This window comes from Pelodiscus sinensis, chromosome 10 (genome assembly GCF_052426305.1).
Source record: "Pelodiscus sinensis isolate ZL-2025 chromosome 10, ASM5242630v1, whole genome shotgun sequence".
Classification (NCBI taxonomy): Eukaryota; Metazoa; Chordata; order Testudines; family Trionychidae; genus Pelodiscus; species Pelodiscus sinensis.
The window spans coordinates 7,460,407-7,484,638 of record NC_143061.1 but is presented as its reverse complement, the minus strand read 5'-3'; the positions used below and the strand labels follow the sequence as shown (position 1 = coordinate 7,484,638).

Here is a 24,232-nt window from a genome sequence, read left to right as displayed (position 1 = left end):
GGTCTTCCCCACACGCCAGGCTTCTGAGTTAATGAGGGCAACTGAGGGCAGATCTGCTCTATGTCTTTTATGTGCCAGCCTTGGGCTCCCAGCAAGCTGGCACTGTAGCCCTTGGCTGGGCAGAGTTTATGCTTTGCCCTGGAGTGACGCTGAGGCGAGGGAAGGACCTGCTCCAAGCCTGCGCTGCTAGTGCAGCGTTCCGGGCCCGTCTGAGCGGGTTTCCTAGCTCTGGTCAGTGGAGTCTCACCGGGCACCCAGGCCCGGCACTCAGCACGGGCTGCTCATCGAAAGGGCACCAGGGAACGCAGCATGGGCTGGCTCACTCCCCTGCATACACAGCAACCAGGGAGGCTCCAATGCCACTGTGATAAGGGCCAGGTTAAGAGCTCAGGCAATAAACTAGGGTGTCTCTTTGGCTTTACCCAGGGCCCTCAACTTCGGCGGCATCGGGGTAGTGATGGGACATGAGCTCACGCACGCGTTCGATGACCAAGGTAGGACCCAGTTGGCCCATCAGGCTCCCCTCTTGGCTCCCTGATCTCACGCACATGCCTGCCACTCCAAGCATGCTCCAGGGGCACTACCAGAAAGGACGCTGGGTCCGGGACCACTAAGCAAACAGTCCTTATACAGGATAGAGGTGACGCTAGCTCCTCCCCCCGCACAGTGCTCCCTGCTCCACTTGCCTCTTCATCGCAGCCTCATCCTGCCCTCTGCACCATGGAGCTGCCCAGCACCTCTGTCCTGTACGCATCAAGGTTCCCAACATCACTCTCCTCTGGGCCACCAATGGCCTTGCCATCCATTCCATCCTATGCTTCCCCACGTCATCTTGCAGCATGGCCAACACCCCTTGCCCACCTTAGCTTCTCCACAGCCCTCGAGATGTCCTTTCCCCTCGGCTGGCCCTCCTCCCCATCTCTTTGTCCTCCTGTCTCCCCAGGTGACACCTGCAGGCATCTCCCCAGGCTTCTCTGTGCAGCTTTCGCTTCTGCTCCATCTGCTTGGTGAGGACCCATGCCTCTGCATCTCGGGCCATGGCTAGTGGCTGGCGATTCCCAGTCTCCCCCCCCTCCCCACTGCTTCTTGTGGCAATTGGGGATCTGCCCCTTCTCCAGCAGGACTTGCGTTTGTTTTGTTTGCATCCTCTCTCTGCATGCTGTGCAGTGTTGCTAGGCCACAGCCAATGGTGGAACACAAAGGGCAGTTTGGGGGTTATTGGGGCCTCCCTGCCAAGAGTCACTCCTTGGGTCTGGCTGAGAAGCAGGTGGAGTTCCCACACTGACAGGGGTATGGAGAGAGCCACCATCAGGGTGGGGGCTGGTAGGCTCAGCATGCTGAAAACAGGCATGGAGACTTTCTCCTCGAGGCTGCTGGTTCACAGCTGGGTGGCAGGGAAGGAGCAAGTCATCCATGGCTCTTTGGTGGCCGAGGCGAAGCGAGCCGGGATCCCGGCCGGTCCCTGGCAGACAGAAAAGCCATCAGCACCAATTGCCCCAGTGTTAGCGACTGAAGACACTAGGGACCGAGCAGACCATGAGGGGTGACCTCTTCTAGAGCGGTGCCAACAAGCTGGGGGAAGCCCAGGCAGGTCCTGCTGGGGAGATGAGGCTGTCAGTCTCCAAGGCTGCACAGCCACCTGGCCATAGAAGATCCTGGGACGTGATCCTGCCCTTTTCCTGTTGCTCACTCACAGGAGCACCATGGCTAAGGACGAATCCTGAAGCCCATAGAGCAGCTGTTCCAGCCCCATCCTGACCTTGACTGGTGTGTGGCTCTGATTTTACCCTTTTCATGCCCCTCTCCATTTCAGCAGTTCCACTCCCCGCCAGACACACCCACTCACGGGCAGCAGGCTTAAGATCCCTGTCGAGCCGTCACATAGAGCCTTGTAACTTACCTCAGCCTTTGGGTTGCCCACAAGAGCCTCCAGGCTGGGGGTCACTCGAGACGGAACTGAGACTGTGTTGTGAGTTGGGGCTCGGTTCCCCTGTGGGTCGCTGGAGCAGAGGGCACCAGAGATGGGTGCAGGTGACAGATCTCCTAGCGCTGTCCCTTCCGGTAGCTCCTCCTCCGGCCATGTAATAACATAGCCGGTTGTCTTCCAGGCCGAGAGTACGACAAGGAGGGAAATCTGCGTCCCTGGTGGCAGAACTCCTCCCTGGAGGCCTTTAAGAACCGGACCGAGTGCATGATGGAGCAGTACAACAAGTACATGGTGAATGGGGAGCACGTCAACGGCAAGCAGACCCTGGGCGAGAACATTGCCGACAACGGGGGCCTGAAGACAGCATACAATGTGAGTAACCCAGTCCGCCTGCCCTTCCGCTGGGGGATGGGAAGCAGATCCCAGGGTTCAATTCCCACTGCCCCGGATTCTGTGGGAAGCATCACTCGGTGTTTGCTGCCACGTCATGGCATGCCCCGGTGATTCATTGCAGGCCTACAAAGCCTGGCTGCAGAAGAACGGGGAGGAGATGCACCTGCCTGCCGTGGGGCTCACCAACAACCAGCTCTTCTTTGTAGGGTTCGCACAGGTATGGCTCGGAGATGTGAAAACAGCTTAGCTAGGCTGCCTCTCCCCCACCCTGCCAGTGCCCACAGTCCCCCTCCCCCAGTTATTCCAGTTCTAAGTCATGCCCACCCACCTACCCACACTGCTCTGCTGAGGCCCCTCAGCCTGCAGACCCTGCTATCCCAGTCCTGGGCTCCCCACACACTGCTCTGCTGATGTCTCTCACAGCTGACCCACAGCCCCGGGCTCCCTTCCTGTCTCCCCTCGCCCCACTAACGCTCTGCCAGTGCCCCAGTGCTAACCCACTGCTCCTGGCTAGTTCATTTGGGAGCAATGAGCCATGGCTTTTAAAGGAACTCAGGAGACAAGAACCATGAGATCCTCAGGGAGGCCAAATGGACCACCCTGGCCCAGCACAGTCCTACCTACGGTCTGGCCCACTCCCGGCGAGTACTCCACCTTCCCTTACCCTAGCTCTATTCACCACCTCCCTGACGGGCCAGTTTCTGCATTGGGAGGCACACTCCCTGTCTCAGCTGTTGCCTGGAAGTCAGGCTGGGGCTTGGGTTGAAGACCAGGCTGGGTCCCTGCCTCCCTAACCCTGGCCCTTGTGTCCCTCGCACAGGTGTGGTGCTCCGTGCGCACGCCAGAGAGCTCCCACGAGGGGCTGGTCACCGATCCACACAGTCCAGACAAGTTCCGGGTCATCGGCACCCTCAGCAACTCCAGGGATTTTGTGGAGCACTTTAAGTGCCCGGTGGGCTCGCCCATGAACCCCGGCAAACACTGCGAGGTGTGGTAGAGAGGGGCCGGCAGGCGCGCAGCCAGGGAACGGGACAGTGACGCTGTACATACACAACCAACCAATTTCCCCAGGATGCAGGCAGCCAGGAGCACCCATGTAGAGCCCCAGAGCCATGTCCCCTGCCCCTTCTATGGGGACACGTGGGGTATCTCAAGGAGCAGTCAGTGGCCTCAGCTGTTGTGGCTTGTCCCGTGCAGGCTGCAGGCTCCTCCGACCAGACAGAGGCCCAGGAGGGAGTGTAGGAGCCTTATCCTGCACTTCCTGCTGGGTGGAGCCTGGGACTCAGCTCATCTGCTTTGGTCAGCCCCTGCACAATTGACCCTACCTGCCTTATCAGCACCTGCCACCACTGCCCGCCTTCTCGTCGCAAGGAGTGCCAGCCCAGGGTCTCCTGCCTGAGTCCCGCTCCAACCAATCACCCGGCTCCCCCAGCCCCACAACCGGGGGTCAGCGGGACTTGCCCACCCAACCAGACCACAGGGTGAGACTACCTTTGCTGGCTCACTTTGGCCAACACCAGCTTTTTCCTTGCAGACCTGTGAGTCTAGCCTGGGTGCAGCTCCTCCAACTAGGGCAATGCTGCGAGTTGCGGGGCAGACAGGGCCTGGGCGATCTAACTGCTGTGACACCCCCTCTGCTAGAGCAGGTTCATGGCACGGTTAATACCACTGTCGTTCTGCAATGACCCCAGCAGGGGGCAGCACCGGCACCGTAGCAAGGAAGAGGATGGGATCTGAATTAAAACGCTGGAGTAAAGGCCAGTTAAAAGAGCATTGGGTGGGATGGGGCAGAGCATCCTGGAGATGGGCACGTCTGGGGTGGGAGGGATGACAGCCCAGTGCTCCCGTTGCCAGGTTGGGGTGCAGGGAGATAGAACACGGCACAAAGGGCAGCTGTGCAGCTTCCCCTACCGCCAATGGGCACGGGGAGGTGGGGCATTATCTCTGTCGGAAGGGCAGCAGTGCAGCGCCCTCTAGTGTCAGGCTGGCAGGTGGAGAACGTCCACAAGCATTTTTTTATCTTTTTAAACTAAATGGAACAGCAGCAGTTAATGCCCTGAGGATCTCTGCTGACTAGGGGACCTTCCCTGGGATTAGCCCTGAAACAAGCCGCTTGTTCTATACCAACTCCAATCCCTTCCCAGCTTCCCTCTAGTAACCCAGCTGTATGCCAGGGCAGGCTTTTTCTGGGTCGTTTGAGGGGGATCGGACAAGGCATCCGAGGCTGGGAGCTTCAGAAGGTGAGCTGCTCTTGCTTCCAGGGCATCGTCTTAACTTAGGCTCATTGTAATCCAAAACCAGCTTGGCTTAGAAACTCCCCATTTGCTTTAATAGATTGGTCAGGGTGGGGATTGGTGCCTTGGACTAGCTTTGGGTGGTCATCAATGGATTTATTTAACAATTAAAAGCAGTTTCCACTTTCACACTGGGCTCCGTGGCGTTCTTAACTCTGCATGGTCCCCGGGTCGCAGGGGATAAACACCCTCTCTCTCTCAGCGGTCACTCGATAACGAGTAGAATGACTTCCTTTCACCTTTCTATTTGTGGATCCATAGATGGCTGACCAGCCCAATGCTGGAGCCTCTGGTCTTATTTTGGAAGTTGCAGGTGCTGGTGGCTATCGGAGGGATGTGGGGCAGTTTTTGCTGCTCTTTTCTCCTTCTCCGCCTCTCCTCATCTGCCCTACGGCAAAACTCTCAAAATGCGCCACCCCCTCACGGATTACCGCTTTCAAGGTTCTCAGGGGGAAGGGCTGGATTCTGGGGTGTGTGGAAACACAGACTCACGGTGGGGTGGAGTCTGGGAAGTGCCACATGCAAGGCCCTGGGGAAATCCTGACACTGAATACATCTTACACTTCTAAAAAACCAAAGGAAATTCCCCAAGCACTGAGCAGGGGAGCTTTTGTTAAACTGGAGTTAAGATTGGAAAAATCTAGCAGAGACTTTTGTGGATGCTCTCGTTTATTAAACAACCTTAAACAGTCTGGAAATTAAGTGACACATAAAAAAATGAGCAAGTTTGCAAATGTACAAGTGAGGTCAGTCAAACAAACTAACCCACCACCAACTTCACTGGTTTCCTCTATTTACCCCCCTCTAAGGCCTCCTAGAAGAGTGACATAGGCAGGGCTGAGTCTCCGGGGGGCAGGACAGTTCGTCTCTCACCAGGGAAAGCTGCTCGCCTAAGGGAGATGGGTGACACTAATCCCAGTTGGAGTCATTCTGATTTGCTAAGGAAATAGGCCTCAGTAACCCCCCTGTAACCCCCCTGCACATAGAAAAGCAATGTGAGCCCCCTTTGCTGATGGAGCCCAGGTGTCCATTCAGGTAAGGGCCAGCCACCCCCTGTACAGTAAGGTCCGCTTCCTCCCCAGCACTGAACAGCACATGTTGGAGCACCTGGCAGCATAGGGACAGGCACCCCCCAAACTAGCAAATCTCCCCCAACTGTCACCAGGAACTGGGTTCCATTTCATGCTGTTGGATTTACATTTGTCAAGGGAATTTAGCCGTGCTTCAAAGCGCTGGACTGACAGTCCTGGAGGCTGAGGCAGTGCGTATCCACAGAGCAGTCCTACCTGGACAGCAGCAGGGTAACCCTCACGCTGCCCACTGTCAGCACAACTCTCCCCACCCCCCAGGGAACCTTCTGCAGGGAGGAACAGTCTCCACTACCCACTCACTCCCTGGCCAACAAGGAAGCCAATTACTGCCCACTGCGATGTGGTCCTTTCTCCACTGGATGCTGGACCTGCTACTCATTTCACATGGGACAGCTGGATAGTAACAGCTCTGTCGCTACTGAGCGAGAACAGACTGAGCCCTGACCTCAAGGGATAGGGCTCCCTGACCCGCCCAGCCCATCACGATGATAATGATGATCCCAGGAAATAGAAGCCCCCAGCCTAGCCCTGTCCCATGCTTTCAAGGCAGCTAGAAGCAAGGTGGATTCTTCTGTGGCATTATCAGCTCAAGTTGAGCAGGCTGCATAACACTGGGGAAGAAACAGGTTTTCCAGCTCTGCATCTGGTGGGCCAGCTTACACACCTGTCCACGCTGTTACACACCTGTCCACCCCTCGCTGGCAGACCTGCATCTCCAACACGGACGACACGCTGGGCTTCGCCCTGGGCTCCTTGTTTGTGAAAGCCACCTTCGACAAGGACAGCAAGGAGATTGTGAGTATCCCTGCCCTGTCCAGGCCCTCTGGCCTCCCTCATGCCAGCACCTGAGCCCCCTGCAGCCCCTCTGATCCCCCCATCAGCCCCCTAAAATTCCATTCACCAGTTCTCTTGAAGCCACCCCAATTCCCCTGCAGATTCCGATTCCTCCTTTCTTCCCCTATTTCCTCCCCCTTCCCATTCCTTTGCAGCCCCCAATTCACCAGCAGTGAGCTCCACAGTGCCAGGGGCCCGTAGAACAGAGACAAGGGAATTCCCTGCCCTGCCAGTCGCCCAGGTGAAAGCCCCAGCATGCATTGCTCTGTCTGCATGGCCAGGCCCGTTGCTAGACCTGGCGGTCTTCCCCACACGCCAGGCTTCTGAGTTAATGAGGGCAACTGAGGGCAGATCTGCTCTATGTCTTTTATGTGCCAGCCTTGGGCTCCCAGCAAGCTGGCACTGTAGCCCTTGGCTGGGCAGAGTTTATGCTTTGCCCTGGAGTGACGCTGAGGCGAGGGAAGGACCTGCTCCAAGCCTGCGCTGCTAGTGCAGCGTTCCGGGCCCGTCTGAGCGGGTTTCCTAGCTCTGGTCAGTGGAGTCTCACCGGGCACCCAGGCCCGGCACTCAGCACGGGCTGCTCATCGAAAGGGCACCAGGGAACGCAGCATGGGCTGGCTCACTCCCCTGCATACACAGCAACCAGGGAGGCTCCAATGCCACTGTGATAAGGGCCAGGTTAAGAGCTCAGGCAATAAACTAGGGTGTCTCTTTGGCTTTACCCAGGGCCCTCAACTTCGGCGGCATCGGGGTAGTGATGGGACATGAGCTCACGCACGCGTTCGATGACCAAGGTAGGACCCAGTTGGCCCATCAGGCTCCCCTCTTGGCTCCCTGATCTCACGCACATGCCTGCCACTCCAAGCATGCTCCAGGGGCACTACCAGAAAGGACGCTGGGTCCGGGACCACTAAGCAAACAGTCCTTATACAGGATAGAGGTGACGCTAGCTCCTCCCCCCGCACAGTGCTCCCTGCTCCACTTGCCTCTTCATCGCAGCCTCATCCTGCCCTCTGCACCATGGAGCTGCCCAGCACCTCTGTCCTGTACGCATCAAGGTTCCCAACATCACTCTCCTCTGGGCCACCAATGGCCTTGCCATCCATTCCATCCTATGCTTCCCCACGTCATCTTGCAGCATGGCCAACACCCCTTGCCCACCTTAGCTTCTCCACAGCCCTCGAGATGTCCTTTCCCCTCGGCTGGCCCTCCTCCCCATCTCTTTGTCCTCCTGTCTCCCCAGGTGACACCTGCAGGCATCTCCCCAGGCTTCTCTGTGCAGCTTTCGCTTCTGCTCCATCTGCTTGGTGAGGACCCATGCCTCTGCATCTCGGGCCATGGCTAGTGGCTGGCGATTCCCAGTCTCCCCCCCCTCCCCACTGCTTCTTGTGGCAATTGGGGATCTGCCCCTTCTCCAGCAGGACTTGCGTTTGTTTTGTTTGCATCCTCTCTCTGCATGCTGTGCAGTGTTGCTAGGCCACAGCCAATGGTGGAACACAAAGGGCAGTTTGGGGGTTATTGGGGCCTCCCTGCCAAGAGTCACTCCTTGGGTCTGGCTGAGAAGCAGGTGGAGTTCCCACACTGACAGGGGTATGGAGAGAGCCACCATCAGGGTGGGGGCTGGTAGGCTCAGCATGCTGAAAACAGGCATGGAGACTTTCTCCTCGAGGCTGCTGGTTCACAGCTGGGTGGCAGGGAAGGAGCAAGTCATCCATGGCTCTTTGGTGGCCGAGGCGAAGCGAGCCGGGATCCCGGCCGGTCCCTGGCAGACAGAAAAGCCATCAGCACCAATTGCCCCAGTGTTAGCGACTGAAGACACTAGGGACCGAGCAGACCATGAGGGGTGACCTCTTCTAGAGCGGTGCCAACAAGCTGGGGGAAGCCCAGGCAGGTCCTGCTGGGGAGATGAGGCTGTCAGTCTCCAAGGCTGCACAGCCACCTGGCCATAGAAGATCCTGGGACGTGATCCTGCCCTTTTCCTGTTGCTCACTCACAGGAGCACCATGGCTAAGGACGAATCCTGAAGCCCATAGAGCAGCTGTTCCAGCCCCATCCTGACCTTGACTGGTGTGTGGCTCTGATTTTACCCTTTTCATGCCCCTCTCCATTTCAGCAGTTCCACTCCCCGCCAGACACACCCACTCACGGGCAGCAGGCTTAAGATCCCTGTCGAGCCGTCACATAGAGCCTTGTAACTTACCTCAGCCTTTGGGTTGCCCACAAGAGCCTCCAGGCTGGGGGTCACTCGAGACGGAACTGAGACTGTGTTGTGAGTTGGGGCTCGGTTCCCCTGTGGGTCGCTGGAGCAGAGGGCACCAGAGATGGGTGCAGGTGACAGATCTCCTAGCGCTGTCCCTTCCGGTAGCTCCTCCTCCGGCCATGTAATAACATAGCCGGTTGTCTTCCAGGCCGAGAGTACGACAAGGAGGGAAATCTGCGTCCCTGGTGGCAGAACTCCTCCCTGGAGGCCTTTAAGAACCGGACCGAGTGCATGATGGAGCAGTACAACAAGTACATGGTGAATGGGGAGCACGTCAACGGCAAGCAGACCCTGGGCGAGAACATTGCCGACAACGGGGGCCTGAAGACAGCATACAATGTGAGTAACCCAGTCCGCCTGCCCTTCCGCTGGGGGATGGGAAGCAGATCCCAGGGTTCAATTCCCACTGCCCCGGATTCTGTGGGAAGCATCACTCGGTGTTTGCTGCCACGTCATGGCATGCCCCGGTGATTCATTGCAGGCCTACAAAGCCTGGCTGCAGAAGAACGGGGAGGAGATGCACCTGCCTGCCGTGGGGCTCACCAACAACCAGCTCTTCTTTGTAGGGTTCGCACAGGTATGGCTCGGAGATGTGAAAACAGCTTAGCTAGGCTGCCTCTCCCCCACCCTGCCAGTGCCCACAGTCCCCCTCCCCCAGTTATTCCAGTTCTAAGTCATGCCCACCCACCTACCCACACTGCTCTGCTGAGGCCCCTCAGCCTGCAGACCCTGCTATCCCAGTCCTGGGCTCCCCACACACTGCTCTGCTGATGTCTCTCACAGCTGACCCACAGCCCCGGGCTCCCTTCCTGTCTCCCCTCGCCCCACTAACGCTCTGCCAGTGCCCCAGTGCTAACCCACTGCTCCTGGCTAGTTCATTTGGGAGCAATGAGCCATGGCTTTTAAAGGAACTCAGGAGACAAGAACCATGAGATCCTCAGGGAGGCCAAATGGACCACCCTGGCCCAGCACAGTCCTACCTACGGTCTGGCCCACTCCCGGCGAGTACTCCACCTTCCCTTACCCTAGCTCTATTCACCACCTCCCTGACGGGCCAGTTTCTGCATTGGGAGGCACACTCCCTGTCTCAGCTGTTGCCTGGAAGTCAGGCTGGGGCTTGGGTTGAAGACCAGGCTGGGTCCCTGCCTCCCTAACCCTGGCCCTTGTGTCCCTCGCACAGGTGTGGTGCTCCGTGCGCACGCCAGAGAGCTCCCACGAGGGGCTGGTCACCGATCCACACAGTCCAGACAAGTTCCGGGTCATCGGCACCCTCAGCAACTCCAGGGATTTTGTGGAGCACTTTAAGTGCCCGGTGGGCTCGCCCATGAACCCCGGCAAACACTGCGAGGTGTGGTAGAGAGGGGCCGGCAGGCGCGCAGCCAGGGAACGGGACAGTGACGCTGTACATACACAACCAACCAATTTCCCCAGGATGCAGGCAGCCAGGAGCACCCATGTAGAGCCCCAGAGCCATGTCCCCTGCCCCTTCTATGGGGACACGTGGGGTATCTCAAGGAGCAGTCAGTGGCCTCAGCTGTTGTGGCTTGTCCCGTGCAGGCTGCAGGCTCCTCCGACCAGACAGAGGCCCAGGAGGGAGTGTAGGAGCCTTATCCTGCACTTCCTGCTGGGTGGAGCCTGGGACTCAGCTCATCTGCTTTGGTCAGCCCCTGCACAATTGACCCTACCTGCCTTATCAGCACCTGCCACCACTGCCCGCCTTCTCGTCGCAAGGAGTGCCAGCCCAGGGTCTCCTGCCTGAGTCCCGCTCCAACCAATCACCCGGCTCCCCCAGCCCCACAACCGGGGGTCAGCGGGACTTGCCCACCCAACCAGACCACAGGGTGAGACTACCTTTGCTGGCTCACTTTGGCCAACACCAGCTTTTTCCTTGCAGACCTGTGAGTCTAGCCTGGGTGCAGCTCCTCCAACTAGGGCAATGCTGCGAGTTGCGGGGCAGACAGGGCCTGGGCGATCTAACTGCTGTGACACCCCCTCTGCTAGAGCAGGTTCATGGCACGGTTAATACCACTGTCGTTCTGCAATGACCCCAGCAGGGGGCAGCACCGGCACCGTAGCAAGGAAGAGGATGGGATCTGAATTAAAACGCTGGAGTAAAGGCCAGTTAAAAGAGCATTGGGTGGGATGGGGCAGAGCATCCTGGAGATGGGCACGTCTGGGGTGGGAGGGATGACAGCCCAGTGCTCCCGTTGCCAGGTTGGGGTGCAGGGAGATAGAACACGGCACAAAGGGCAGCTGTGCAGCTTCCCCTACCGCCAATGGGCACGGGGAGGTGGGGCATTATCTCTGTCGGAAGGGCAGCAGTGCAGCGCCCTCTAGTGTCAGGCTGGCAGGTGGAGAACGTCCACAAGCATTTTTTTATCTTTTTAAACTAAATGGAACAGCAGCAGTTAATGCCCTGAGGATCTCTGCTGACTAGGGGACCTTCCCTGGGATTAGCCCTGAAACAAGCCGCTTGTTCTATACCAACTCCAATCCCTTCCCAGCTTCCCTCTAGTAACCCAGCTGTATGCCAGGGCAGGCTTTTTCTGGGTCGTTTGAGGGGGATCGGACAAGGCATCCGAGGCTGGGAGCTTCAGAAGGTGAGCTGCTCTTGCTTCCAGGGCATCGTCTTAACTTAGGCTCATTGTAATCCAAAACCAGCTTGGCTTAGAAACTCCCCATTTGCTTTAATAGATTGGTCAGGGTGGGGATTGGTGCCTTGGACTAGCTTTGGGTGGTCATCAATGGATTTATTTAACAATTAAAAGCAGTTTCCACTTTCACACTGGGCTCCGTGGCGTTCTTAACTCTGCATGGTCCCCGGGTCGCAGGGGATAAACACCCTCTCTCTCTCAGCGGTCACTCGATAACGAGTAGAATGACTTCCTTTCACCTTTCTATTTGTGGATCCATAGATGGCTGACCAGCCCAATGCTGGAGCCTCTGGTCTTATTTTGGAAGTTGCAGGTGCTGGTGGCTATCGGAGGGATGTGGGGCAGTTTTTGCTGCTCTTTTCTCCTTCTCCGCCTCTCCTCATCTGCCCTACGGCAAAACTCTCAAAATGCGCCACCCCCTCACGGATTACCGCTTTCAAGGTTCTCAGGGGGAAGGGCTGGATTCTGGGGTGTGTGGAAACACAGACTCACGGTGGGGTGGAGTCTGGGAAGTGCCACATGCAAGGCCCTGGGGAAATCCTGACACTGAATACATCTTACACTTCTAAAAAACCAAAGGAAATTCCCCAAGCACTGAGCAGGGGAGCTTTTGTTAAACTGGAGTTAAGATTGGAAAAATCTAGCAGAGACTTTTGTGGATGCTCTCGTTTATTAAACAACCTTAAACAGTCTGGAAATTAAGTGACACATAAAAAAATGAGCAAGTTTGCAAATGTACAAGTGAGGTCAGTCAAACAAACTAACCCACCACCAACTTCACTGGTTTCCTCTATTTACCCCCCTCTAAGGCCTCCTAGAAGAGTGACATAGGCAGGGCTGAGTCTCCGGGGGGCAGGACAGTTCGTCTCTCACCAGGGAAAGCTGCTCGCCTAAGGGAGATGGGTGACACTAATCCCAGTTGGAGTCATTCTGATTTGCTAAGGAAATAGGCCTCAGTAACCCCCCTGTAACCCCCCTGCACATAGAAAAGCAATGTGAGCCCCCTTTGCTGATGGAGCCCAGGTGTCCATTCAGGTAAGGGCCAGCCACCCCCTGTACAGTAAGGTCCGCTTCCTCCCCAGCACTGAACAGCACATGTTGGAGCACCTGGCAGCATAGGGACAGGCACCCCCCAAACTAGCAAATCTCCCCCAACTGTCACCAGGAACTGGGTTCCATTTCATGCTGTTGGATTTACATTTGTCAAGGGAATTTAGCCGTGCTTCAAAGCGCTGGACTGACAGTCCTGGAGGCTGAGGCAGTGCGTATCCACAGAGCAGTCCTACCTGGACAGCAGCAGGGTAACCCTCACGCTGCCCACTGTCAGCACAACTCTCCCCACCCCCCAGGGAACCTTCTGCAGGGAGGAACAGTCTCCACTACCCACTCACTCCCTGGCCAACAAGGAAGCCAATTACTGCCCACTGCGATGTGGTCCTTTCTCCACTGGATGCTGGACCTGCTACTCATTTCACATGGGACAGCTGGATAGTAACAGCTCTGTCGCTACTGAGCGAGAACAGACTGAGCCCTGACCTCAAGGGATAGGGCTCCCTGACCCGCCCAGCCCATCACGATGATAATGATGATCCCAGGAAATAGAAGCCCCCAGCCTAGCCCTGTCCCATGCTTTCAAGGCAGCTAGAAGCAAGGTGGATTCTTCTGTGGCATTATCAGCTCAAGTTGAGCAGGCTGCATAACACTGGGGAAGAAACAGGTTTTCCAGCTCTGCATCTGGTGGGCCAGCTTACACACCTGTCCACGCCACCAGCTCCTCAGGCTCAGCTTCTTCACATGGGTTCACTGTAGTGTGGCCCTGCGTGCCAGCCAGGCCCTGAATGGAGAAGCGGCAGCACCAGGATCAGGCAGCAAAGAGTCAGAGGGGAAGGACTCAATCCTACCTTTGGCCAGCAATGGTGGACTCTGAAGCTGAGGCAGGAGGTTGGTCCCTCCCAGAGCTGCCAGAAGAAGCGGCTTCCCTGTCAGCATTGCAACCCAGGGAACCCTAGAGTCCTGGCTTGGGGTGCGGGTTAGAGAGGTTACAAGGCTACCGAGTGGCTGGCAATTTCCAGAAGGAAATGAAAGCTCCGAAAACTCCATCCTACCTCCAGCTTTCATCCTCTCCTCCTCCTTGAAGCCTGAACTCCCTGAAAGGCTCAGAAGGTCTGGGCTTCAAGAAGAAGGGAGGGACAGAGGCCTCCTCCAGCTTCTTTGGGAATGGAAAAGATTAGTGAGAATATTGGTCCATTCATGACGGATTTTTTCCATCCATGTGCGGAATACATTGTTTTATGTGCACCAAGGTATGTGCAAATGTGCACCACCAGTAGAAACAGAGAACCGAGCTGTGGGTGCCCTGCTAATCAGATGGGCAGGATTTGAATCACTTCTGAATGGTTGCACAAGTGCCCAGCTTACAAGGAACACTGGTATGGACCCACCCAGAACTAACCCATCCTCTACTTGCCTCTGCCCAGGCAGCTATTGTATAGGAATAGCCTTACTGCTTCTCCTTGGAACACACCACAGTTCTGTGTAGGCTGGAGGGGGGCTGGTGGGATTAACTGGTGACCAAATTGCTTTTCTCTCCCTTAACCCAGCCCCTCTCTCCATTCCCTGGGTATTCACTGCTGTTAACTCAACTGATTGGTGCCTGGGTTAGCCTAGTCAGGCTTGAGCATCCCCACGGCAAAGCCCTATTCAAGATACCAGTGCTGCTGCACACCTCCATGTGTGTTTCTAGGACAGCTGGGGGCACTAGCCCCCTGTGCCCCATCTGGGCCTTGTTACCCCCCGCCCCAGCACCAGCCCCTCGCGCCCACCAGGGGGCTCCGTAACCACCTCCCCTGCACCGCCCCATGGGTACAGCACCAGCCCCTCGCGCCCACCAGGGGGCTCCGTAACCACCTCCCCTGCACCGCCCCATGGGTACAGCACCAGCCCCTCGCGCCCACCAGGGGGCTCCGTAACCACCCCCCCTGCACCGCCCCATGGGTACAGCACCAGCCCCTCGCGCCCACCAGGGGGCTCCGTAACCACCTCCCCTGCACCGCCCCATGGGTACAGCACCAGCCCCTCGCGCCCACCAGGGGGCTCCGTAACCACCTCCCCTGCACCGCCCTATGGGTACAGCACCAGCCCCTCGCGCCCACCAGGGGGCTCCGTAACCACCTCCCCTGCACCGCCCCATGGGTACAGCACCAGCCCCTCGCGCCCACCAGGGGGCTCCGTAACCACCTCCCCTGCACCGCCCCATGGGTACAGCACCAGCCCCTCGCGCCCACCAGGGGGCTCCGTAACCACCTCCCCGGCACCGCCCCATGGGTACAGCACCAGCCCCTCGCGCCCACCAGGGGGCTCCGTAACCACCCCCCCTGCACCGCCCCATGGGTACAGCACCAGCCCCTCGCGCCCACCAGGGGGCTCCGTAACCACCTCCCCGGCACCGTCCCATGGGTACAGCACCAGCCCCTCGCGCCCACCAGGGGGCTCTGTTACCGCTGGCCCAGCACCAGCCCTAAAGTCCTGTGTTAACGGCCGGGCTGCAGGCCCGTCCTAGAGAGCCGCTTCCCAGCGCGTTCGCCGCAATGCCTCACGGGAACTGTAGTCGCTGGCGCTGGGCCGCCCCCTTCGAAGTCCGCGCGGCGCAAAGCTCGATGGGAGCGGTAGTTCCAGAGCGCGGCGCGGGGCACGCTGGGAAGTGTAGTTCCACGTGCTCTCGGCACCGCGGCGGCGCCCAGGAGCCGGGCGCGGGCGGACTCCGTCTCCCAGGGGGCAGCGCGGCGGGGCAGGGGCTCGGGTTCCCGGACGGTCCTGGACTCTTGGGGGCCCTAATGGGCGTCGGGAGCGGGACGGTCCCTGCCAGGCCGGGGTGACGCTCCCCGCTCCCGGCCCGGGGCGGCCCCATGGACGCGCTGCCCGTCAGCCCCGGCGAGCTGCTGTGCCTGGCCTCCAGCCTGGCCGCCTCCGGCCTCTGCTATTACCTCTACAGGAAGAAGGCCCGCGCGCTGGCCCGGGTCCAGGTACCCCCCCCCCACGCGGGTCCAGGTACCCCCCCCCACGCGGGTCCAGGTACCCCCCCCACGCGGGTCCAGGTACCCCCCCCCACGCGGGCCCCGCTCCCGGCCCACGGAGCCCGCCCCGCTCCAGCGCTTCCCAGCCCGGTGGGAAGAGGAAGCCGGACGGGGCGGCCCTGCCCGCTCGCTCCCCGCCGCTCTGCTCGCAGGGTCCCCGCTCCCCCCCGCGCCAGTGGGGAAGGCGCCCCAGGCCGGGCCGTGTCGGGCTTCACCAGCTCGGCATGGCCCGCCCCCCCCCCCGGGAGGGCTCGCTCCTGCGAGACGCAGCCGGGCCCCTGGCACGGGAGGCTGCCGGCTGCGTCGGGGAGCGCCGAGATGCCCGTCGGGAGCCGTATCCCCTTGCAATGTGCCCTCATCCTCCTGCCCCGGGGGCTGATTGGAAGGCCCGCGGCTTGCAAAGCAACGCGGGCCAGGTGAGCCGATGTCCCCGTGTCCAGCCCCGGAGCCAGAGCCGTCCTAGTGAAGAGGGAAGGCCCCTCTGGGGGTGGGGCCCAATCAGGCCTGGGGATAGATCGCAGGCGTCGCCCCAGTGGGAGCGGAGTGACAGCGAAAGCGGCTGAGGTTCACTCTCATTTGTGGTCTCTGCTTCTGCAGGAGGCCCCGAAGCTTCAGGTGGATGATAGTCTGCCTGAGCTGCTGTCTGCCACTAGTGGCCAGTGCCTGCCTTATGTTGCCTTAGAAGGTAAGATCCCTGCACCCCTGCCCAGCTTGGTGCGCTCTTCACAGCAGCAACTCCCTGGTGTGTTTTGGAGTCTCCATTCCAGTACCTGGGACATTGCATCTTGTTAGTCTTTAAAGTGCTACATAGTCCTGTATTTTGTTTCAGCTACACCAGACTAACACGGCTACATCTCTATCACTATGGGACATTGCAGGCACTGATAGGGTTGGTTGCAGGCCTTTCAGAAATACATCCTGGGATGTCCTCCCTGGGCTCCAAAGAGGAGACCTGCCCCCTGCTGAATGAGCTGAATTTCTGGAGTGGGAGGGCGGATTCAAAGTTAAGCAACTGTAACTCTACCAACCTGCTAGTCAAACCTAGTCTCCGGCTGTGCTGAATTATAGCCCCAGGGGAATTCTACAGCTGGAGATGCTCCATGAACTTCTGTTAATGTGGCAGAGATCGCACCCTCTCCGCATTATCCTCCATCCTCTCTTCCTTAGGAATTGTCCTGCCAGCAAAAGCAGCTTTGTCCAGCCAACACCATGAGGAGCTGAAGGGAGTGATCCAGAAACTAGTTCTGAAGGAGCATCGGCTGATCTGGAACAGCCTAGCCCGGAGTTGGTGAGTGGTTATTGGGCCAGTCCCAGAATGGGAGGATAGGCCAACAGTGAGGAAGAGAGGGGCACAAGCCTCAGTCGGTGTGGGGAACACATGGGGCCAGCTGATCTGCAATGAATGGTAGGGCTTCACTGATGTCATGGTCCCTTCTTGCGTGGAGGCAGTGTCCTTTGCAGGTCTGGGCTGGTTTGGAGATCTGTTCGTGAGCCACAAGCTCAGCTGTTGTGCTCTTGATTGGTTGCAGGAATGAAAGTGAGCGGGTGGTTTCCGAGCAGGTGTACACGGTGCCCTTTGCTCTGGCATCCCCCAGCGCTGAGACAGTGACACAGGTGAGTGTGGAGAGCCCTTTGCAGGCTGTCCGGCTGCCCCTGGAGACTGTGTATGAGCGCTTCCAGCACCCAACCCACCACTTCAAAGACCTGATTGGTCACTACCTGAGTGGAGAGAAGCCCAAGGGCCTCCTGGAGACAGAGGAGATGCTGCGAGTGGGAGTGAGTCTGACTGGCATCGGGAAGCTGGCCCTACATCCAGATGGAGCCCTCCACCTGCAGCCCCCAGCTGATGGGTCTGACTACTTCCTGAACCCGGGGGACTGGCAGACGCTGCTGGCGGAGATGGAGTCAGTGAGCAGCTTCTGGAAAGGGGCAGCAGTGCTGTGTGGCTTTGCAGGCGTTGGGATGATCCTGTATGCCCTCTGCCGGGCCTATCAGCAGCACCGGCACAAGCAGGAGCAGGAGGAGCAGCGGCGGGAGTTCGAGGCCCTGTGGTACAATGAGGACACAGCGACTGAGTCTGGGGAGGAGATGTTGGAGGATGCCTGCATCATCTGCCTGACCCGGCCCCGCGAGTGTGTCCTGCTGGGCTGCGGCCATGTCTGTTGCTGTTTCCGCTGCTTTGAGGCCTTGCCTAACCACACCTGCCCCATCTGCAGGAGCCCTATAGACAGGGTAGTGCCCCTCTACCAGGCCTGAGGGGGAGAAGGGGCTTCAAACTGTACTAGGGCAAGAGCAGAGGCGTCCCTGGCATTAGGCAGTACCATTCTGCCCATAAAACCTCAGCTACTTGTGTGGCAATGTGCAATTGACAAGTGTAGTGATGTGGGATGTGAGTCCACTACCTTGGGGGTGGAGGGTGCTGCAAGCCCAGCCCCCTAGGCTCAATTTTGGGGGGGCGGGGCTGGAGATGTGCTCATGCTCCTCCCCCTTTGGTGCTGGTCATGTGGAAATTGGAGTATGTGGCCTAAACTAGCATCACTCAGCGTGAAGCGCTTGATGACTCCCCTCCCCCACCAGCCATGTAACACATCTGCTCCCAGCACTGCAAGGAGAGTCTGATGGGACCATTCCCTCAGCACAGGGCAGCTCTTGACCTGCTACCCCAAGAGGATCGTGGCAGTGCGGGGGAGGGGAAATAGGGCCGCACCTGTTCCAGCCAGGCGGGAGTTTGAAGGGAGGCTGCATGTCTGGGTTGGAGAGGCATTTGTGCTAGTTTCCTCCAGATCCTTTCCTGAGCCCAGCTGGAGCCCGGCAGGCCTGAGGTGCAATGCTTCATCAGTGGCCAGGGATGCAGCTTGGACACCACGCCACAGGGCTGGATGTTACAGTAGGGTTTATTCTTCTAGCACACCTTTGGCACTGGTGTCCTGAGAACGTGCTGCAGAGAGGCTGGCAGAAGCTGGGGGGAAGAAGGGAGCTGCGAGGTAGTTTGGGGCTGTGGGTCTGAGGCCAGAGGGCCTGGCTGCTGGGCAGCATGCATTGCACAGCTGAACAGCCAGGCTTGGCGCTTCCAGTGGTTAGAGACACGCAGCTTGGGAGCAGCATGTTTGTCTTTCCCTCTTGGTCTCCTGGGGGACGTTGAGTTGCAAGGCTTCCCCTGGAGCGAAAACTGGCAGCCAGGATGTTGTGCCCTCCTCACTGTCCAACTCTTGCAGCCTCATCACACCCACGTGCCAGAGATGGAGGCAGTAGCTGTTGCCAAACAGGGTGGTTTGCAGCAGACCTGGCTCCTCACTACCCCCAGCTGTTGGATCCCTGGAGGAAGACAGCCCTCTGCTCCCCTGCCTAAGCTGGAGGAATAAAGGGGCCCTAATGGAGGCCATACCCCAGGATAGGGTAAATTTACACACGCACAATCACACTCTATTGTAGTGCTGGGGGAAGCCTGCTGGGAATCTGCAGAGCTCCTGCAAGCTACAGGCTCCTGACTGGAGTGTTGCCTTCCTCATAGCTGCAAGGGGGTCTCACTGAATCAATGTTGGTGGTTATTTATAAAGAGAAGGATCAGAGGTTGGCCTTGTGTCTTTCTTTGAGGCACAGACTAGGAGACGAATGGGCTAACTTTCACAAGGGTCGGGGGGGAACCTGTGTACTGCACGGGTCACCTACATAGGCCCACGGCAGAGAAACGCTCTACACGGAGCAGGACTGGGTGCTTTCTCAGGAGGAGAAGTCCACATTATGCAACAGGAAAGCCTCACTTGCTAGCTGGTTTCAACACTCCAGCCCTACGGGTACAGAACACTTCAACAGCCCTCAAGGCAAATAAAGAATGCAGCTGAAACCCCAGGGAGAGGGAGGATCCCAAGAGGTATTTAAGCTGGAGGGAGGGAGAGGCAACCTGTTATAAAATGGCTACTTTAGGGGTGCAGTAGTTTGGCTTCCCCAGATTTAAAGGGCCAGACCCTGAAAGGCATGCTGGGAAGAGGCTCCTCTCAAAGATGACCCTGCACTGAGGGAACTTGGCATGTTTTTACTGCAGTTATCTGGGGCGCCTGGGTTAGCTTAGCCCAACTGCAAGCCTCCCCACAGCAAAGCCCTTCCCCTTGCTACTGCCGCTCAGGGTTTCTGCACTTACCTGTTGTGGCGCTGGGGGCAGAGCCCATGGGCGTTTGTGCAGAGGTGCTCCAGGACACTGATCCACCCTACAGCAGGAGCCTTGACTGTCTGGCGGGGCAGGGGCTGATGGGAGAACAAGCCCTTTTGCCTGCATTCTCACTGCAAAGTGGGCAGCTTCCAGCCCAAGGGAAACTGAGGCCCTGGGCTCTAGCCCCCTGCTCCCCAGCTGTATAAACTAGTCTGGGTTCAAGCCCCACCAGCCCGGGGGCAGGTTTTCAGTGGGAAGTATTGGGCTAAACACAAGACAGAGCCTGGGATCACTGGTGCGCCTACCTTTAGCTGACACCAGATAGTCACTGAGGATGCTGCTGGGGCAGCTTATTGCTGTTCCATTACACCTCTTCCCCATAGAAGCCCCTCCCCCTCCTTTGCATATTGGTATTAATTCCTTAGGCCCCTCCCTCTCTAAGCTCCCCTCCCTCTGGGTTGTCTGTCCCCCCACCTCCCCATGGGGTGGGAGGTCACTGGCAGCCCCAAGGGTTCCCTGCTCTGTGGCTGGGCAGGTGGAGGGATGAGTTGGGTGCAAGAGGTCAGGAAGTTCACCATGAGTTCTGACCCTTACGTCATGGGGCTGTGACAATGCTGCTGGGCCTTGCTTGTTACTAGCTGCCTGTGCAGTTGCCACCTCCCGGCAGTGGGTCTTAAATCCCCGGAATGCCTCCAGCTGCAGCCATTCTCTGGGCATCTCAACCTGGCACGTAGCCACCTAGTAGGGAGAGAGAGGGTGGCTCCGGCAGCCACGTTCCTGGCTCGGGAGGAGGGGGAAGGGGGTATAGCTTTGGGTCTCACCCTGTGCTTTGGGAGGTTTGGAGCAGGAGCGACTGGGAAAGCGACTTGGCCCAAGCATTAGCGTGCGCTGAGACTGAGCAGTGAGTAGGGGGCTGGTGCAATGAGCATAGAGCTCAAGTGCCAAGCGCAGGCTCGCCATTTCCTTGCTCTCTGGCCTGGGGGCCTGTATGAGAGCTGGTGCGGAGAGCCTGCCCTGCAGGGATTCATGCTCTGCTGTTAGTGGTAGCCTTGCCTGCAGGAGCGCTCCTGGCTGCCTCCAGCAGGGGGTGTGAGGGGACAGTATTTGCAGAGGGATGGCAGGAGGTGAGGTGCAGTGGGGCTAGGGTTGGCTTGGTAGAGACGGTCTTCAGGCACTGCAGAGGCAGAGGAAAAAAACCCAACCGGCGGGGAACCTGAGGACAGCCCTGAGTATAGAGCGAGTCATGCGGAGAGAAACGCTCACCTGCAGCAGCCAGGAGCCCCTGTAAAATCACCAACAACTTGAGTGATCGCTCGCGCACAGCCAGGTCCTGTCCTCTTGTGGGTCACTAGAGCGGGGGGGTCCTACCGCAAGGGGGAGCAGAAGTGGTTTCTTTGTGGTAATGGATGCAGGAAAGGGGGTGCTGCATTGCTGAGGCAGGTGGTAGTGGGCAGTTACCTCCCATGTCCTGCCGGGCCCCTGCATAATCTCTCCACCATTGAGCATGGCCAACCTGCTGGCCGCTTACCCCGAACACCCCGTGCATCCAACTGTCCTTGCTGCTGGCGAGCCAGGAGGGGACAAAGGCCAGATGAGCCAGCAGCGAGGCCCAGCCCTGCAGCCACCGAAGGAGGAGATGGACGTGGAGCAAGGTTTGGAAAAGCTAAGCCTCGCTCTTCTTGTTGCTATGGTAACCCCACACCATCCTTCTCCACTGCTGTTCCTGCTCGCACACTCCGAGTTGCCTTGGAAACCCAGCCCAGCCTGTTTGGCATTGCCAGAGTTCATCATTTATTTTCATAAGAGGGAGGTCCCTGGCGCTGGAAGGAATGGAGCAGCCAGGGCCCGAAGCTCACTGACAGCAGGCTCAGCTGACGCTCCTAGCTGCAAAACGTGAAGAGGCGCCGATGTGCCTGCAGAGAGCCATAGCCTGGAGTTGGCCCTGAGAGGGGCATGGCTGCTCGTAGGGTCAGTTCCTGAAAGGCTACAGGTTTATGGTATTGCCCACGTTCACAATTGTTGATATTTTCCTTAAAGCCACAGTGCCCAGAGTCACATGAGCATGGGGGGGGAATCTCAGCTTTTAAGTTTCTAGGCTCCCTGGGTGCAGAGAAAAAACTTGAAAACATGAGGCAACTGTAGCCTGGCCCCTCCGATCTGGGAAAGCAATGCAAAGAACCCAAATTACATAAGAACTTAAGAATGGCCGTACTGGGTCAGACCAAAGGTATCCTGTATCCTGTCTTCCAACATTGACCAGTGCCAGATGCCCCAAAGGGAGTAAACAGAACAGGGAATCTTCAAGCAATCCCCCACCTGTCACCCATTTCCAGCCTCTGACAGAGGCTAGAGACCCCATTCCTACCCATCCTGGCTAATAGCCATTGATGGACCTAACCTCCATGAATTTATCTAGCTCTTTCTTGAACCCTGATAAAGTCCTGGTCTTCACAACCTCTTCTGGCAAGGAGTTCCACAGGATGACCATGCACTGTATAAAGAAACACTTCCTTTTGTTTGTTTTAAACCTGCTACCTATTAATTTATTTGGTGACCCCTAGTTTTTATATTATGGGAACAAGTAAATAACTTTTCCTTATTACTTTTTCCATACTAGTCATGATTTTATAGACCTCTATCATATCCCCCCTTAGTCTCCTCTTTTCTAAGATGAAAAGTCCCAGTCTTTTTAGTCTCTCTTCATATAGGGCCTGTTCCAAACCCCTAATAATTTTTGTTGCCCTTTTCTGAACCTTTGCCAGTGCCATTATATCTTTGTTGTGATGAGGTGACCACATCTGTATGCAGTATTCAAGATGTGGGTGTACCATGGTTTTATAGAGAGTCAAAAAGATGTTCTCTGTCCTATTCTCTATTCCTTTTTAATAATTCCTAACATTGTGTTTGCTTTTTTGACTGCCACTGCACACTAAGTGGATGTTTTCAGAGAACTATTCACAACTCCATGCTCGCTCTTTTGAGTAGTTGTAGCTAAATTAGTCTCATCATACTGTATGTATAGTTGGGATTATTTTTCCTGATGTGCATTACTTTACATTTACCAACATTAAATTTCATTTGCCATTTTGTTGCCCAATCACTTAGTTTGGTGAGATCTTTTTGAAACTCTTCACAGTCTGCTTTGGTCTTAACTATCTTGAGCAGTTTAGTATCATCTAAACCCAGGAAACTACAGATCAGTCAGTTTAACTTCTGTGCCAGGAAAGATAACGGAGCAAGTAATTAAGGAATTAATCTGCAAATACCTGAAAGATAATAAGGTGATAGGTAACAGCCAGCATGGATCTGTAAAGAACAAATCATGGCAAACCAATACGATATCTTTCTTTGATAGGATAACGAGTCTTGTGGATAAGGGAGAAGCAGTGGACGTGGTATACCTAAACTTTAGTAAGGCATTTGATATGGTCTCACAGGATATTCTTATCAATAAACTAGGCAAATACAACTTAGATGGGCTACTGGCTGGATAACCATTCTTACAGAGTAATTAACAGTTCACAATCCTGCTGGAAAAGGTATAACAAGTGGGGTTCCGCGGGGGTCTAATTTGGGACCAGTTCTGTTCAATATCTTCATCAATGATTTAAATATTGGCACAGAGAGTACACTTATTAAATTTGCAGATGATACCAAGCTAGGAGGGGTTGCAACTGCTTTGGAGGATAGGGTCATAATTCAAAATGATCTGGACAAATTGGAGAAATGATCTGAGAAACAGGATGAAGTTTAATAAGGACAAATGCAAAGTGCTCCACTGAGGAAGGAACAATCAGTCTCACACATACAGAATGGGAAGCGATTGTCTAGGAAGGAGTACTGCAGAAAAGGATCTAAGGGTCATAGTGGACCACAAGCAAATATGGGTATGTCTACACTTGCACCCTCTTTCGAGAGGGGGATGTAAATGCAGCTGAGCGAAATTGCAAATAAAGCACAGATGTGAATTTCCTGTGCTTCATTTCCATATTTGCGTTATGGTGCTATTTCGAAAAAAGAAACGCTGTCTAGATGCAGTTATTTCGAAAGAAAACCCTTCTTCCGAAATAACTGGTAAACCTCATTGTAAGAGGAATAAGGGTTATTTCAGAAGAAGGGTTTTCTTTGAAATAACTGCGTCTAGACAGCGTTTTTTTTTTCGAAATAGCGCCATAACACAAATATGCAAATGAAGCACAGGAAATTCAAATCCACACTTCATTTCAGCTGCCTTTGCATCCCTCTCTTGAAAGAGGGTGCAAGTGTAGACATACCCTATGAGTCAACAGTGTGACGCTGTTGCAAAAAAGTATCAGAGGCAAGCCATGTTAGTCTGGATCTGCAAAAGCGACAAGGAGTCCTGTGGCACCTTGTAGACTAACAGATGTATTGGAGCATAAGCTTTCATGGGCAAAGACCCCCTTCGTCAGTTGCATGTTCGTCACATGCATCTGACAAACTGGATCTTTGCCCACGAAAGCTTATGCTCCAATACATCTGTTAGTCTATAAAGTGCCACAGGACTCTTTGTTGCTGTTGCAAAAAAAGCAAACATGATT

At 56.5% G+C, this 24,232-nt stretch overlaps 3 protein-coding genes across 5 annotated transcripts; all 3 read left to right on the top strand.

The window, feature by feature from the left end:
- LOC149523848 (endothelin-converting enzyme 2-like) lies at window positions 1-4,740 on the top strand. Of its 2 annotated transcripts, XM_089780731.1 has the most exons (5): window positions 1-494; window positions 944-1,007; window positions 2,109-2,299; window positions 2,442-2,537; window positions 3,141-4,740. In XM_089780731.1, exons 1-5 carry the CDS (start codon window positions 465-467, stop codon window positions 3,315-3,317), a joined length of 558 nt encoding a protein of 185 aa, XP_089636857.1. In that variant the 5' UTR covers window positions 1-464; the 3' UTR covers window positions 3,318-4,740. The 2 variants fall into 2 exon arrangements, with proteins under 2 accessions (XP_089636857.1, XP_089636858.1); XM_089780732.1 differs by lacking the exon at window positions 944-1,007 and having other exon boundaries at window positions 3-494.
- A 2,099-nt stretch (window positions 4,741-6,839) lies between these two features.
- On the top strand, window positions 6,840-11,579 carry LOC149523847 (endothelin-converting enzyme 2-like). 2 transcript variants are annotated; one of them, XM_089780729.1, is made up of 5 exons: window positions 6,840-7,333; window positions 7,783-7,846; window positions 8,948-9,138; window positions 9,281-9,376; window positions 9,980-11,579. In XM_089780729.1, exons 1-5 carry the CDS (start codon window positions 7,304-7,306, stop codon window positions 10,154-10,156), a joined length of 558 nt encoding a protein of 185 aa, XP_089636855.1. In that variant the 5' UTR covers window positions 6,840-7,303; the 3' UTR covers window positions 10,157-11,579. The 2 variants fall into 2 exon arrangements, with proteins under 2 accessions (XP_089636855.1, XP_089636856.1); XM_089780730.1 differs by lacking the exon at window positions 7,783-7,846 and having other exon boundaries at window positions 6,842-7,333.
- Window positions 11,580-15,208: 3,629 nt separating this feature from the next.
- LOC102452720 (mitochondrial ubiquitin ligase activator of nfkb 1-A-like) lies at window positions 15,209-22,770 on the top strand. Its single transcript, XM_075938110.2, has 4 exons — window positions 15,209-15,475; window positions 16,124-16,211; window positions 16,694-16,814; window positions 17,056-22,770. Exons 1-4 carry the CDS (start codon window positions 15,359-15,361, stop codon window positions 17,780-17,782), a joined length of 1,053 nt encoding a protein of 350 aa, XP_075794225.2. The 5' UTR covers window positions 15,209-15,358; the 3' UTR covers window positions 17,783-22,770.
- The last annotated feature ends 1,462 nt before the right edge of the window (window positions 22,771-24,232 follow it).

Bases quoted from the DNA above. Each gene is read 5' to 3' on its own strand.
- LOC149523848 (XM_089780731.1), top strand. From the start codon at position 465: ATGAGCTCACGCACGCGTTCGATGACCAAG. The intron at 495-943 runs GTAGGACCCAGT...CTGTCTCCCCAG, and splicing joins GCACGCGTTCGATGACCAAG to GTGACACCTGCAGGCATCTC. The intron at 2,300-2,441 runs GTGAGTAACCCA...GATTCATTGCAG, and splicing joins GCCTGAAGACAGCATACAAT to GCCTACAAAGCCTGGCTGCA.
- LOC149523847 (XM_089780729.1), top strand. From the start codon at position 7,304: ATGAGCTCACGCACGCGTTCGATGACCAAG. The intron at 9,139-9,280 runs GTGAGTAACCCA...GATTCATTGCAG, and splicing joins GCCTGAAGACAGCATACAAT to GCCTACAAAGCCTGGCTGCA. The intron at 9,377-9,979 runs GTATGGCTCGGA...TCCCTCGCACAG, and splicing joins TCTTTGTAGGGTTCGCACAG to GTGTGGTGCTCCGTGCGCAC.
- LOC102452720 (XM_075938110.2), top strand. From the start codon at position 15,359: ATGGACGCGCTGCCCGTCAGCCCCGGCGAGCTGCTGTGCCTGGCCTCC. The intron at 16,212-16,693 runs GTAAGATCCCTG...TCTCTTCCTTAG, and splicing joins GCCTTATGTTGCCTTAGAAG to GAATTGTCCTGCCAGCAAAA. The intron at 16,815-17,055 runs GTGAGTGGTTAT...GATTGGTTGCAG, and splicing joins AACAGCCTAGCCCGGAGTTG to GAATGAAAGTGAGCGGGTGG.